Source organism: Theobroma umbraticum, unplaced genomic scaffold (genome assembly GCF_002168275.2).
Source record: "Theobroma umbraticum cultivar Fairchild unplaced genomic scaffold, ASM216827v3 scaffold_4.1, whole genome shotgun sequence".
NCBI lineage: Eukaryota > Viridiplantae > Streptophyta > Magnoliopsida > Malvales > Malvaceae > Theobroma > Theobroma umbraticum.
The window spans coordinates 1006045-1022137 of record NW_018397258.1 but is presented as its reverse complement, the minus strand read 5'-3'; the positions used below and the strand labels follow the sequence as shown (position 1 = coordinate 1022137).

At 35.0% G+C, this 16093-nt stretch overlaps 3 protein-coding genes across 4 annotated transcripts; all 3 read right to left on the bottom strand.

Moving 5' to 3' along the window:
- Positions 1 to 3070: 3070 nt before the first annotated feature.
- Positions 3071 to 5164, bottom strand: LOC110413249 (UPF0481 protein At3g47200-like). Of its 2 annotated transcripts, XM_089783184.1 has the most exons (3): positions 4978 to 5164; positions 4225 to 4752; positions 3672 to 3797 (listed from the first exon to the last, which is right to left on the bottom strand). In XM_089783184.1, exons 2-3 carry the CDS (start codon positions 4738 to 4740, stop codon positions 3786 to 3788), a joined length of 528 nt encoding a protein of 175 aa, XP_089639310.1. In that variant the 5' UTR covers positions 4741 to 4752; positions 4978 to 5164; the 3' UTR covers positions 3672 to 3785. The 2 variants fall into 2 exon arrangements, with proteins under 2 accessions (XP_089639309.1, XP_089639310.1); XM_089783183.1 differs by having other exon boundaries at positions 3071 to 4752.
- Positions 5165 to 7721: 2557 nt separating this feature from the next.
- On the bottom strand, positions 7722 to 9658 carry LOC149527339 (UPF0481 protein At3g47200-like). The gene is made up of 2 exons (XM_089783162.1): positions 9470 to 9658; positions 7722 to 9247 (listed from the first exon to the last, which is right to left on the bottom strand). Exon 2 carries the CDS (start codon positions 9233 to 9235, stop codon positions 7931 to 7933), a length of 1305 nt encoding a protein of 434 aa, XP_089639288.1. The 5' UTR covers positions 9236 to 9247; positions 9470 to 9658; the 3' UTR covers positions 7722 to 7930.
- A 1886-nt stretch (positions 9659 to 11544) lies between these two features.
- LOC149527338 (putative UPF0481 protein At3g02645) lies at positions 11545 to 12093 on the bottom strand. The gene has a single exon (XM_089783033.1). It carries the CDS (start codon positions 12091 to 12093, stop codon positions 11545 to 11547), a length of 549 nt encoding a protein of 182 aa, XP_089639159.1.
- Between the last annotated feature and the right edge of the window lie 4000 nt (positions 12094 to 16093).

The window sequence follows — 16093 nt, the reverse complement described above, 5'->3', positions numbered from 1 at the left end:
TGAAGCAATTTGTTAAAGATCAAATAAATAAATAAAATCAATAGCCTCTAAATTAAGAATAGAAGTACGTAGCTCTAATGCTGCAAAGGAGGATCAAACCAGTATGAAACAGCAAACAGCCCTAGGTTCAAGTGCACAACGAGCCAACTTAGTTGCAAAGTATTGAGTACAACTGGATCCGGCTAATCTTGGCGATTCAGTTTTATACGGCGGGAGTAATGAACAACCTTCTCTCAATTTAACAGAGGAAAATGCCACCTTATTTTTAAGAGCCATCCTTTGATTGCACAAGTCGTCTACCAGTCAATCCTCGAACAAATTATTGGGTTTTCCTTGTCCTTTTGCATGTGACAAAAAGTTATTGCTCTTTCAATACTTTATACGGAGATTTGACATCACTAGGCACACTTCTCCAGTCATTTATTTTTGGATAATAATTGGGGGTCATCAAAAATTGTAGCCCACAAACAGGGAATTAACAACCCTACATTGTCAGAAATGAAGTCACGATGTACAAAACATATCTCAGAAGTCGGAAAAACATCACAGCCGTTCCTTTACTGCATCAACTAGAAAACAGCCATCATCCAACAAGTACCATTCTGTGCAACTCTGGAAGGACAGTCAAAATCATGTGCTCTCTTCTGCTTCTTACTCCTGAAAATACTCACATGTACAGCATATATTGTTAAATCTACTTTGCATGGTATATGTTGTTGTCACCAGTAGAACAGGGAAGAGGCCATGAATCATGCAGATAATTGTATGGAAAGTGCAGCGAAGAGGCCATGGAACATTAGTCAACATTGCAATTTTGTAGCGTTTTTCTGATATAACCACTCCACAGACCAGGCTCCAACTCAACAAAAGAAACAAAACATTGTGGAGTCATAGATCTCCCATGTTGAAATTTTGATTAGTCATTTTCTATTAACCAATTCAAAACAGGTTATTTCTCTATTCGTTGACCACATGAAGCTAGAAAACCTTTTACCAAAACGTTCAAGGACAAAACAGACCAGAAATGGAAGCTTAATGACTTGATTGTTCAGAGTAACTCACCTTCCCCAGCAGAATCAATTCTCCACCACCGTGAATTGTCTCTTCCTCCTTCAGACTTTCACTGACTTCGCAATTTGCCCCCCTGCTAAGCTGCCGCACTTCGCACTGCTTCCTTGATTGGGTTGACCAGCGCCATGCGGATTATTATTTGGACCCTTCTTTTTAATGGGCAAACACTTACCAGCTTAAGTTCATATCAGCCCAACCCAACCACAAGAGGGTGGCTGGTGGTGCTCTCCATGAGCCGAGTTATCAGCCATAGCCTGCAGGCCTGATCTGACAGGCAGGCCTGGATATGATCTTCTAGGGCCAGGTTCTACATGGCTTGACCCAAGAATACTGTTATTTTTATTAATAAATATTATATTTTATTTCATTTTAATTCTAAAACATATTTTAAAATTCTAATGTAAAATTATTTTTTATATTTAATAATAAAATATATATAAAATGGGTGAGTTGGGTTTAAGTTTCAAGGAATTAACCAGACTCAATTACCTTTAGTGATCGGTTGTCTATTTTTCATTCTCTCTTTTAATTATGAGACTTGTATTTTTAGTGATATAAGTTTGGAAAAAACCATTTGAGATCTTGATTTTTTTTTATTTTAAAATTTCATGTAAACTTTCTTAGTTATTACAAGTTTGACGTTTGATGGATTCTAAAATTTTATTTTAATACGATTACTTTGGAGAGTAATTAATAAGGAAAGCTATGGGTTTCGAATAGAAACAATCCAATCCGATAAAAATATGATAAAATCTAATAGGAATACAATTGTTCCCTGATAAAAGCAACAAAGTTCGAAACCAAACCAGCCTTCTACTCAAACGGTCAAGCAAATAAATGTAGAAGTTGGAAATAAACACAAATTAGTAGAAGTAAAAATACTGATTTTATTTTATGGGCATTACTCGTTCTAAGATAGCCAATATAGTTTGTGTAAGAGTGAGTACCACCACAATAAAAGTAGCAACAGTCACAATTCCTCTCTAGAGATTGTTGAAATAGATATGCTTCAAGGCTACCCATCTATGATTCTGAGAATTATCATTGTACTGGTTTAGATCATATCCGATTTTGCCATAGATCATACTTCAATGTACAATTCCCACCACAAGATTATTAATCATATCTGCCACAACTGCACTACTACCTAATTTGTTGACAATGATTCTTTTCTTTACTAGTAAATATACATCTTCACTAGTGTTAAGAAGAGCCTCTAGTAATTGAATATAACTACAAAAGACAACATGGTCCAAGGGAATTTCTATAATAGCTTATATTGTTTAGAATGTGAGGTTTCGAAAGAAAGGGAACAGTGCACAGGAGATGGTACCTATCAAAGTGAGATTTCATTTGTCAAGGAGGTGATGAAAGATTTCTATAATGTAAACGATGGTAATATCAGCTAAACTCAACTTAATATCAGCCAAACTCAACCACAGGAGGGTGGTTGATAGAGCTGTCCAGGGGCCCGAGTTACCAGCCTAGATCAGACCCAACTTGGGCGGACTTAGATTTTTAAGTCCGAATCCAACCCCGCTCAACCAAAAAATATTATTATATTAATAAATATTTTATTTTATTTTAATTATAAAATATATTTTAAAAAAGTAATATAAAATTGTTTTATATTTAATAATCAATATAACTTAAATGAGTGAGTTCCATTTAAATTTTTAAAGTGTCAATTTTAATGACTGACTATTCATTTTTTATTTTTTTTTAATTTTAAAAAAATATTTCTAAAAGAAAGAAATTTGAAAAAGATTGAGATCTTGATTATTTTTGTTTATTTTAATATTTTGTATAAAACTTTTTTAATCATGACAAGTTACACATTTGATAAATTCAGGTGTTTATTTTAATACTTTAGGGGCTAATTAGTACAAAAAGTTGGGACCTTTGAATATAAAAAGCAAAAAGAAAAAGAATGAGTGATACCATATAAAAAAATCTTACTACTAGTTAGTAATTACATACAAAGAACAAGCCAATCGAATAAAGATATGATAAAATGAAATAATTAAGCAGACAATTATCCATTGATAGTAGCAGTACATGATAAGAGCAGCAAACTCCCATTTCACTCAAAGTGGAAAGGCAAATAAACTTAAAAGAGCAAAACACACTCGTAAAAAGATTAGCTTTATCTTTCATTGAATTGAAGACTGCTTTCAAAGTAGGGAGTATTTATTTTGTGGGTGCTGCTTTTTCTAAGATTGCCAATACGGTTTGTATGAGAGTGAGTATCACCACGCTGAAAGCAGCAATAGTCCCAGTTCCTCTCCAAAGATCGTTAAAATAGACATACTTTAAGGTTGCCATTGTACGGTTCCAAGAATTTTTATAATGTCCGTTTAGTTCCGTACCGATTTCACCATAGAGCAAAGTTGAATGTACAACTCCCACCGCAAGCTTGTTAATCATTTTTGCCACAGCTTCACTGCTACCCAATCTATTGACAATGATCCCTTCTTTTACCAATAAATCTACATCTTCACTAGTATCAACAAGAGAGTCCAATAGTTTAATATAACTACAAAAATAAGCTTTTTTTGGATAGTGATATTGTTCAAAAGCCATCAAGTTTCTAAAACGAATCTCAGTCTCGTACTCCACATCAATAGCTAACAATTTTAGCACTCCCTTCTTAAATTCTACCTCAAGCAAGCTGTACTTAGTGGATCCGAGCACATCATCCATAACCTTATTGATCATCCCAGAACCTTCAAGGTCAAAATCACCAATCTTATTACAATTATATGAAACGCCATTAAATATAACACGAAAATCATCTTTAACTGTAGTACATTTAAACCTAACACCAGCCTCACGTAATTTCGTTGCGCTGTATATGTTGTAGTTTCCTATTGGTATATCATTGTCCAACGTTGGACAATCCCTTAGCACTTGATATCTAATTAAATCCGTAAAATGTTTAATCTTTTTTTTCTCGAATGATGGATCTTTTTTGATACCGAAGTACGAGCAAGCAAGATCAAGAAAACAGTATTCATTGGAGGCTAGCTTAGCAAGATCAAGAGAAGAGTATTCATCGAAGGAAAGAAAAACTGACTTATATAGATCTTCAAGGACGAAGAACGGAAGTTGATTTTCAAGTAACAGCAGATCCGTTAGAAGTTTAACTCTTACCAATGCACTTTGGTTTAAGTCGTGGTAGTCATCCTCCTCCTCAACACGGTTGTAGTCCCCGTCGGGGAATTCTTGTTTCCTCGCCCAATCCCTCAAGAAGAGCGTAATGATAAAAACTGCATCATGGAATATTATCTCAATAAGCTGGGAAGCCTCCAACATATAGATAGATTGGACGTCGTAACACCTGTCTATACGTTTTACATTCAGTTCAATAGAGCCCTTGAAATCTTTCAATGTTTTCTCCGAAGTCTTTCGCACAAATTTATCGTAATATCTCTTCTTTTGAGACTCCATTGGAGCCAAATTTCGGTCACCGTGATGAGTAGGCCCAATTGAAATCAAGTGAGGAGTGTAGGCTTCTTCGTTTCCTGCACGAAAACGTCTGGGAACCTTGTAAATACAACACTCAGGCCCAGGCTCTAAGTCTTCTTCAGGGATGTCAATTGCTGAATCTTCGGGTTGGTCGTCGTTTTCATTTACTGGCGCAATTTCTTGGTCGGTGTTTGCTGCCATATATGCAACTTCCTTCTCATGTAAACAAACGACAATTAACATCAATGAGCAATAGCAATAGAATTAATCAAGCCACAAGTTCAGATTAAAGCCTTATCAAGCCACAACTTTAGATTTATCCCAAAAAACATAGGGTTAGATTCAGATGAAAGAACTTGATGTCATTAAAAGTGAAGCAATTAGCTAAAGATAAAATATAAATAAAATCAAAACCGTCATAAGAATAGAAGTACATACCTCTGATGATGAAGAAAAGGATCAAACCACTAGAAACAGCTCAAGGTTCAAAATGCGAGATGAACCAACTTGGTTTCGGTATTGAATGCAACTGGTTCCGGTAAGTCTTGACGAGAGTAATAAACAAAGTTCTCTCAAATGTAATATAGGAAAATGCTCACCTTGTTTCTCAAGTTCCATCCTTGGATCGAACAAGTCGTCTACGAGTCCCATCTTTCGTACAAAAAATTATTGCTTGGTTGTTGTTAGTTGTCAGGTCCGTGGCTGTGGATGTGGGTCCTATCTCCACCCTGAGTCGGTCCCTTGCATCCGTGAATCACAATTGTCTGTGGGACTCGCTAGACCTGGCTGAGTGAAAGCATGGGTCCGACCCAAATTCTACCTACACTTGGCTCTCCATGCGACTTAATACTAGCCTAACAGGAGGAGTTCTTCCACCCTCATATCAACAAAACATGTGGCGAAACAATTTCTTTCATTCAATTCCAATCCATTTTTACAAGCCATAGTGGAGAAATCAATGTCCAACATGTTTCGGCTCATTGGCTGCACTACCACCATAGAATGGTAGTTTTTGTAAACATATTTAATGAAATGATTTTTTTTATCAGGGGAGCAGCTGGTTGATCATTGCATAATTGAATTACTCCAGGAACTGCGCGCCTAAAATTCAATGTACCTTGCCACAAAGGCAAAGGGAAAAAGCATATGCAGCCCCACATTTTTCATAGTAAATTTTTGTAGTGTTTTTCTGAGATAACCCCTCCACAGAGCAGGCTCCCTTCATCAAAAGAAAAGATGGTTGAGTCCTAGATCTCTCATGTTGAAACTTTTATTTGTGATTGCTTCTTTACCAATTCCAGACAGGTTAGTTTCTATATTCGTGGACCACATGGAGCTGGGAAAGTTTTTACCGAAATGTTCAAGGACAAAACAGACCACAAATGGAAGCATACCTTACTTGTTTGTTCAGATTAGCTCACCTTCTCCAGCAGAATCAAAACTCCTTCACAAAATCATAACTGACATTTTGTTGAACCGCGGCCCAACCACCTGCCATATATAACTTTGCGTAATGCAAATGCTAATTGTTTGATATTATGCAGATAAGGAAGCCAAGAAGTTGCGAATATAAAAGAAAAACAGAGGAAGAAGTTGAGCAACCTTAGCTGCAAAGAGTAGGAAGCTTGAAGAAAGAAATGTAGCAGACAAATGTTTATGCACCACACAGAGTATTAAGTTGATTTTTTTTTTTGTTTATTTTGACATTTCGTGTAAAGTTTCTTAATTGTTAATTTTAATACTTTTAACAAAAGAAAAAAGGAATAATTAGTACGGAAAGTTATGATTTTTTTTAATGAAAAAAAAAACAAAAATACAAGAAGAGTGATACATACAAGAAACAAGTCAATCCCATAAAAATATGATAAAATCTAATAGGCACACAATTGTTCATCGATTGTAGCAGTACATGATAAAAGTTACGAAGGTTGAAAACAAACTCCCCTTCTACTCAAAGTGGTAAGGTAAATAACCTTAAAAATGTGAATTAAACACAAATTAACACACATGCAAAGGATGATTTTCACTTTAATTGAATAGAAAACTGCAATTAAGTAAGAGTACCACCATGATGAAAGCAGCAACAGTTGCAATTCCTCTTCAAAAATTGTCGAAATAGACATGCTTTAAAGTTACCATTCTATAATTACAAGAATTATCATAATACTAGTATAGACGCATTCCAATTTTGCCATAGAGAAAACTTGAACGTACGACTCCCACCGTAAGATTGTTAATCATATTTGCCACAGCTGCATTGCAACCCAATCTATTGACAATTATCTCTTCTTTTACCCATGAATCTATATCCTCATCAGTATCAACTAGAGAGTATAATAATTGAATATAACTACAAAAATGAACCTCACATGAATAGTGACATTATTTGAAAGCCATCAAGTTTCTAAAACGAGTTTCTATTTCGTACACCACATCAATAATTGAGTGTTTTAGCACCCCTTTCTCAAATTCTACATTAAGCAAGATGTTTATAGTATTGTTAATTGCACTCTTATCGATCTTAAATATATCAATTTTAACACCAAAAAGCTTAACATCAACCTCACGCAACATCGTTGTATTTAATTTCTCTTGTACAGGACTTAAGTTATTGTTGACTATTTTTATACACCATTACCAGAGTAGGATCCTGGGTTTATTTTTACAATGTTCAAATAAGCCCAACCCAACCCAACCACAAGAGGGTGGCTGGTGGAAGCTCTCCATGAGCCGAGTTATCAGCCATAGCCTGCAGGCCTGATCCTACAGGCAGGCCTGGATATGATCTTCTAGGCTCAGGTTCTACACGACTTGACCCAAGAATACTGTTTTTTTTATTAATAAATATTATATTTTATTTCATTTTAATTCTAAAATATATTTTAAAATTCTAATGTAAAAATATTTTTTATATTCAATAATAATAAATATATAAAATGGGTGAGTTGGGTTTAAGTTTTCAAGGAATCAATCAGACCCAATAACCTTTAGGGATAAGTTGTCTATTTTTCATTCTCTCTTTTGATTATGAGACTTGGTTTTTTAGTGATATAAGTTTGAAAAAAATCATTTGAGATCTTGATTTTTTTTTATTTTAAAATTTCGTGTATACTTTCTTAGTTATTACAAGTTTGACGTTTGATGGATTCTAAAGTTTTATTTTAATACAATTACTTTGAATAAAAAGAAAGTAATTAGTAAACAAAGCTGTGGGTTTGGAATAGAAACAGTCCAATCCCACAAAAATATAATAAAATCTAATAGGAATACAATTGTTCCCTGATAAAAGCAACAAAATTCGAAACCAAACCACCCTTCTACTCAAACGGTCAAGCAAATAAATGTACAAGTTGGAAATAAACACAAATTAGTACAAATAAAAAGACAGATTTTATTTTGTGGGCTTTACTCGTTCCAAGATTGCCAATACAGTTTGTATAAGAGTGAGTACCACCACAATAAAAGCAGCAATAGTCGCAGTTCCTCTCCAAAGATTGTTGAAATAGACATGCTTCAAGGCTGCCCATCTATGATTCCAAGAATTATCATTGTACTGGTTTAGATCATGTCCGATTTTGCCATAGAGCATACTTGAATGTACAATTCCCACTGCAAGATTGTTAATCATATCTGCCACAGCTGCACCGCTACCCAATCTATTGACAATAATTCTTTTCCTTACCAGTAAATCTACATCTTCACAAGTGTCAATAAGAGAGTCTAATAACTGAATATAACTACAAAAGTGAGCTTTATGTGGATAGTGACATTGTTCGAAGGCCATCAGATTTCTAAAACGAGTCTCAGTTTCGAACGCCACATCAATAACTGGGAGTTTTAGCACTCCCTTCTCAAAGTCTACGTCAAGCAAGCTGTTTATAGTATTATTAATTGCACTCTTACCAATCTTAAATATACCACTTTTAACACCAAGAAACTTCACACCAGCCTCATGCAACATCGATGCATTGTAGATATTGTGGACTCTCGACCGATCAATGCTCCGCAGGCTATTACTCACTACTTGGTATCTAATTAAATGCGTAAAGTGTTTAATCCCTTTGTTTCTCAGTGATCGATCGATATGGATACCGAAGTACCAACAAGCAAGTTCGAGAAAAGAGATATCAGAGTTAGGAAATGCTAGGTTATACAGTTCTTCAAGGACAAAGAACGGGAGCTGATTTTCAAGTAACATCAAATCCGTTGGAAGTTCGACTCTTAACAATGCTTTGCGACGTAAGAAGTAATCGTCAGAGTTTTTTTCACTTTCCCTCAAGAAGAGCTCAATGATAAAAACTGCATCATCTAATATTATCTTCTTAAACTTGGGAGCCTCCAACAAAAGGATAAATTGGATTTCATAACACCTACATATACCTTCTGCATGATTTTCAATGTAGCTCGCAAACTCTTTCAATTTCTTCTCGGAAGTCCTTTCTGAAAATTTCTTGTAATATCTCAGCTTTTGCCGTTCCATTGTAGCCAAATTTTCGTTACCATGATGAAGAGGCCCTATTGAAATCAACTGAGGAGTGTAGGCTTTTTGGTTTGCTTCACGAAAACGACTAGGGACCTTGTAAATACAACACTCAGGCGCAAGCTCTAAGACTTCTACAGGGATTTCAATTACCAAATCCTGGGGTTGGTGGTTGTTTCCAATTAATGGAGCAGTTTCTTGGTCGACGTTTGCCATATATGCAGCGTCCTTCCCATGTAAAACAAACCACAATTCTCACTAGTGAGCAATAGCAACAGAACTAATCGAGTCAAGCCCCAACTTTCGTTTTGGGGCGCTTACAAGGGTTCAACTTTAAACTTACCACAAAAACTTAGGATCAGATCTAGATGAAGGAGTGAAGCAATTTGCTAAAGATAAAAAAATATAAATAAAATCAGTACCCTCTAAATTAAGAATAGAAGTACGTACCTCTAATGAGGCAGGGGAAGAGGATCAAACCAGAAGAAACAGCTCAAGGTTCAAAGGGCAAAATGAAGCCACTTAGCCGCAAGTACAACTGGATCTAGCAAGTCTTGGTGTTTCCGTTTTATACGGCAGAGAGTAATGACCGAGCTACTTGATTATTCAGAATCAATTCCCCACCACCATGACTTGGGAATCTAGTCCTCTCCGTCATACTTTCACTGACTTGGCAATTTAACCCCCTTTCCCAGCTGCTTCCCAACCCAACTCAAGGCGGGCGGTAGTCCACGGGCTATGTTACCAGCCCAGTTAGCAGGCCTTCCGTGATTTCAGTTGGGTTTGGATATGATTTTTTAAATTTGGATCTAATTCAGCTGGATTCAAAAATATTATTATTACTATTTTATTTTATTTAAATTTAAAAATATATTTTACAATATTAAAATAAAAATTAATTTTTTTAATATTTAATAAAAAATATAACTTAAATAGATGGATAAGTCTAAGTTTTCAAGGTGTCTATCGGATCCGATCACCTCTAGCGGTTGACAATTTATTTTTTTATTCTTTCTTTTAATTATGAAAATCTTTTATTTTTTTTGTAAAAGATCAAAGTTTGGAAGAAATATCTTTAATTTTTTTTATTTTAATATTTTGTGTAAATATTTTTTAATTGTTATAAGTTAGAGTAATTAAGAAGAAACGTTGTGGCTTTTGAATAACAAAATAAGAGTGATAGTAGCAAGGAAAAAGAACAAGGTCAATTCAAGAAAAATATGAAAAAAAAAATCTAATAGACACAATTATTCATTGATTGTAGCAAAACCAATAATTGAATATAACCACAAAAATAGATCTCATTTGAATAGTTTCTAAAACCAATCTCAGCGCAAAAAGATGAGATTTGTAATACTCCCTCCTCACCATATGCTCTACTTTTCTAGCATTAATTCCTGCCACCATATGCTCATTGTTCTCTTAACCATAAAAATATTATTCATTAAAAAAGGTCGATTTTGCAGGGGCCCATCCGCACTAGGCCACGCTTGCTGTGGCCCAATACCAGTGGCTTTGGACGCGGGTCCTTTCTCCATCACCAGTCATCGCCGCTCTTCTCCGCCTCCATGGCTTGCGTTTTCCTCCCGCAGACTTTCAGTGCAGTTTGCCCCCATTCTAAGCTGCTGCTCCTCCCACAGCTTCCTTGCTTGGGTTGGCCGGCGCCATGCGGATCATTATTTGGACAATTCTATTTTATGGGCTACCACTTACTTTCCAACTCACATCACATCCGCCCAACCCAACCACAGGAAGGTGTCTAGTAGAGCTGTCCATTTGACGGATTACCAGCCCAGGCCACTAGGTCTGGCCTGACCTGGGCCAGACTTGGACATAATTTTTTAGACCCAGGCCCTACCAGCTCGATTCAAAAATATTATATTTTTCTTTAATTACGATTTTAAAATAATTAATAAAATTCTATTATATTTAAGAATAAATATAACTTAAATGGTTGAGTTCGGATTTAAGATTTTAAGATGTTAATCGCGTTTGATCACCTCTAGTAACTAATTATTCATTTTTTATTTTCTATTCTAATCATAATAATTTCTTCTTATTCTTTAAAAGATAGAAGCTTGAAAAACTATTTGAGATCTTAGCTTTTCTTTTTTTGTTTTATTTAACATTTCACAGAAAACTTTTTTTAGTTGTTGCAAGTTACACATTTAATGAATTCACGAATTTACTTTAATAATTTAGTTTGAACAAAGGAAATAAAGAATAATTAGTAAAAAAAGTTTTATGGCCTTTGAATATAAAAAGAAAAAAGAAAGAGAATGGGTCATGGTCTTACCATAGTTAGTAGTTACATACAAGGAACAAGCCGACCTCATAAAAATATGACAAAATCTAATAGGCACACAATTGGTCATTACTAGTAAGAGTACATGATAAGGGCAAGAAAGCTTGAAATCAAATTCTCTTTCCATTCAGAGTGAAAAGGCAAATAAACTTAAAAAGTGCAAAACAAACACACACTAACACACATGAAACGATTGATTTATTTTTCATTGAATCGAATACTACAACCAAGTAAGAGTATTTATTTTGTGGGCATTGCTCGATCCAAGATGGCCAATACGGTTTGTGTGAGAGTTAGTACCACCACGAACGATGAAAGCAGCAACAGTAGTAGTTCCTCTCCAAAGATTGTTGAAATAGACATGCTTCAAGGTTGCCTTTGTACGGTTCCAAGAATTATCATAATACTCGTTTAAATCCTTTTGGATTTTGTGATAACACGAACTAAATGCTACAACTCCTGTCATGAGGTTGTTAATCATATTTGCCACTGCTGCACTACTTCCCATATCATTAACAAAAATCCCCTCATTTATCAATAAATCCACATCTTTATCTGTGTCAACAAGATAGTCTAACAGTTGAATATAACTACAGAAATATGCCTTTCTTGAATACTGACATTGCTCGAAGGCAATCAGGTTTCTAATCCAAATTTCACTTCGGTCGTTCACATAAAAATATGGGATTTGTAGCACTCCCTTTTCAAATACGGGTTGGTCCTTGTTTTCATTTAGTGGAGCAATTTCTTGGTCGGTGTTTGCTGCCATATTTGCAACTTCTTTCTCACGCAAACAAACAACAATTAACACCAGTGAGCAATAGCAATAGAATTAATCAAGCCACACGTTTAGATTAAAGCCTTATCAAGCCACAACTTTAGATTTACCCCAAAAATACATAAGGTTAGATTCAGATGAAGGAACTTAATTTCATCAAAAGTAAAGCAATTAGCTAAAGATAAAAGAGTAAATAAAATCAAAACCCCCATAAGAGTAGAAGTACATACCTCTGATGCTGAAGACAGGGATCGAACCAGTCGAAACAGCTCAAGGTTGAAAGTGCAAGATGAACCAACTTAGTTAGATTATCAAGTTTTATAAAGCAGAGAGAAGTGAATAAGGTTCTCCCAGAATAAAGGAAAATGCCCACCTTGTTTCTTAAGTCCCATTTTTAATTCTTTGATTGCACTGATCGTCTAAGAATCAATCTTTGAACAAAATCAGTGTTTTTTCTGTCTTTTTTCTTTGTGCTTTTTAAGAGGATGTTTAACGTGGGAATTTCTGGTGTATAAATTTTTCAAATATATATCATGTATATTTGAAAATCTGGAGCTATTTAGTGTTGAATTTTATTTTTTTTTCATTTTCTGTCTACTCTAAGTATGATGTGTGTATGTTCTACAAGAAAAATGCTATTTGCAGAAAATCACAGTAACCCATCATTCATGCCTCACTTGTGAATTTAATTTATATATCTGCTTTAAAATTTAACCAATCTATGTGCAATATATTGCAACAAGTGACTTAAGTTTCATTTAGTTGATACTTTTTTCTGTTTACTTTCAACATTTTGACAAAAACTGAATAAATTGTAAAAACAAAAAAACAAACAATAAAGCATCATTCAGAGCTTGCTTGCTATGTAGGATTTGCATAACATCATTTGCCACAAAGATTATTTCGCACCGGAATATTTCCCATCACAAAATTTTCAAACTAAAAAGAAAGTTGAACAGAAAACACAAAAATGAAATAAATGGATTTTTTTATGTGGGACTTACATGAACTACATTACTAGGCAGTAGGCACATTTCACCCGTCATTGCCAGGAAACAGCATCATCTCAAAGCTCCCAGTTTCAGGACGATGAAAGTTTCTAAGATGGCACATGGAATCCAAATTTCAGAAGTTGTGCAGGATTCCCCAGCTACCAGAAATACAATGAAATATGTTAAAACCCTTCATAACATGTCAGGCAGAAAACTACCTTTGTATTCTGCAGATGCTTAATGGAGGGTGCTAGGTGCAATTTCCATCTGGTTCTTAACTGCAGCCATTTTGTAATGGACTGTATAGAGAAGATCTATACCAGAATACCCCCTGCAAGTTCAGCATCAGATCTACAGACTGCAAGCTCACTAGAAGATCCAGGACAGGGTTTGATTGGTCAGTTCTTTTCCGGGAACCAGCCTGATGGCCACCAAGTAATATGGAGCGGTTCTAAGTTTGCAGCACACCTCAGTGACAATAATTATCCAGATCAGAACCTTCCCTGGTCTGACAACATTACAATCAAACTTGATCGGCTGTGGACTGAAAATTTCACAGTTCAATGCAATAAACACAAAAACTATTAAGTACCCAAATGAAAAAAACAGGAAGAACTGAACGTTATAACTGTCATGTTGTCTTCAAAGAATGTGTGCTCATGAAACATTTCTAGATGGTGACAATCCTGGGGTACTGAGGGTAGCCTTTCCATTAGGCTGAAGCTTTAAACAGAACAACCCAGCATTTTCTATAGAACACTGAATTAGAAATCAAACACAGTAAAAGCCATGAATATTACAGTACTAAATGATCTTCCTTGCACATGATAGAAGCATCTAAAGTGAAACAGCTTTGTTTTAATGTTCCCGATCAGATCCATATACAGTCATAGCTTACCAGAGATTTCCAGTAAAAATATCAAGTAATAGAGATGGCATCATCATATAGCCCAGAAGAAGCACATCCTAACAAATTTAAGGCCCATGCTCCAACATAGTATGTGTGTGTGTATGTGCTTGCGTGTGCGCTAAGAGGCAAACAATGGCTGGTACAGCTGGCAATCAAATTGCAACATAGCAAATCAGATAAATTTAAAAAAATATAGTAATGCATTTAAAACCTCCTCAAGCCAAAAAAAAAGGTATAATATCCCATTTCAAATATGAGCTAATTGAAATGGTTTATGCTTCAGAAAATATGGTTATTGCAAGATTTGAGATTTATAGAGTTACCAAATATATACAAACTCTACATTCCTGAATGCGAAAGCTTGCTATATATGCTTATACCATTCACTATATATGCTATATATGCTTTCACCATTCACTCTATATTCTATATATGCTTTGATATTCTCTTGCACCCTTCTCAAAAGCAAAGAATGTCAACCAAAGTAGAAACAACATTTGTACAGAAGGTAAGTAATGTGGTTACCCAAAAAAATGCTAAATAATGTCAAATATAAAGATAATTAGTTCTTTGGACCATCTAATTGGCATGTTAAACACATTTTTATTTTAAAGTCCTATCAAGTAATATTAGTTGCACGTCATATTGCTAGAAATGGATATCATTCACATGGCAGAGATTAGACTCTAATCTAAGAACTTAATTTTTCTAGTTTCACCAGTATTTACACATATTGATGCAGACACAATGGCAAAGAGGAGAAAATAAAAAGCTTGTTGGGAGATGATCAAGAGCAATTTTTTCTTTAGAAGGAAAACACACACATATATAAAGCATGTAGGTCAATCACAATAGTGTAACCCAATCTTTAGGCTCCATCACTGATATTCTCCATGAAATTCCAACCTATTCAGTCATTCACATCTTGTCATTAACAATAACACAAACAAATTGCTTGTACACTTCAAATAGTAAAGGCAAACTCGGGAAAACTACTTGGTCAATTAAAGAAAGTCTATATTTAATAAGACCATGAGCCTGATTATTTGGCTTGATGGCTTCCATGCATGCAATCTGCTCTACCAATTTTCCATGATCAGAAACACACATCTTTGCATAAACAGTTGCTGCTGCATCTGTTCACTCATAAATTTCCAAGCTGGGGAGATAAACAGGCAAAATAATAATCCAATAGAGATTGGCATTCTCCTTAAAACTATTTGATAGTGATAAACTAACCACTTTTACTTTGACAAATGTAATTTTCAAAGCAAGAGTTAACTCATTGACAAAAGATGTAACCCAATCACAAAATGCACAGCTTCTGTGACATAAATATTGCTGATCAGTCAAGTGTGTCTTATAGAAATGATGGTGACGCATCTAGCCAACAATCTCTCAAACAAGAAAGACACACGAGACAAAACATTTTGATTCATTTAACAATTGCACTTCATCTCAAACCAACCAGGAGCCAGTGAACTAACTGTTTTTCATATCACTAGTTTGCTTTCCAATAGCAAATAAAAATGAAAAGATACAGTTTATGCAAGCCACTTATAAGGGTGTTTTCCAAACCATTTGGCTTCCATGACACATATCACTCAAACCACTTCAGCCTGGTCACAGGCACAAGTCAATCTTGCCTTGAATGGCCAATGACACGTGTTTGTCGCACACGCTATCTAGAGATAGAACAGAAAAAACGAGTAAAACTACTTACTTCATTAACTAATGACACTTTCCTAAATAAATTGAAGTCACTAAACTAACAACTTTTTCTTGAACAAGTGTAAATTTAAGAAGTGAGAAAGAACATAGAGATTCCATTGATGCAAATCATTCATAAAAGTATGCGCCAACCATATTCTTGTCCAGCATTTTGCATTTCCACTCAAAATACAGACCTCTTACGAAAACAGACAGTAGCTCAAGCACGCTCACGTGTTCAGAACTACTTAATCCGTTAATTACTAACACGTGCTCATAACTACTTAATCCGTTAACTACTGACACGTTCTCAAATCAATCAACAGCCAGTAAACTAATCATTTAAGAAAGAAACATAAGCACATCAAACACAAGTATG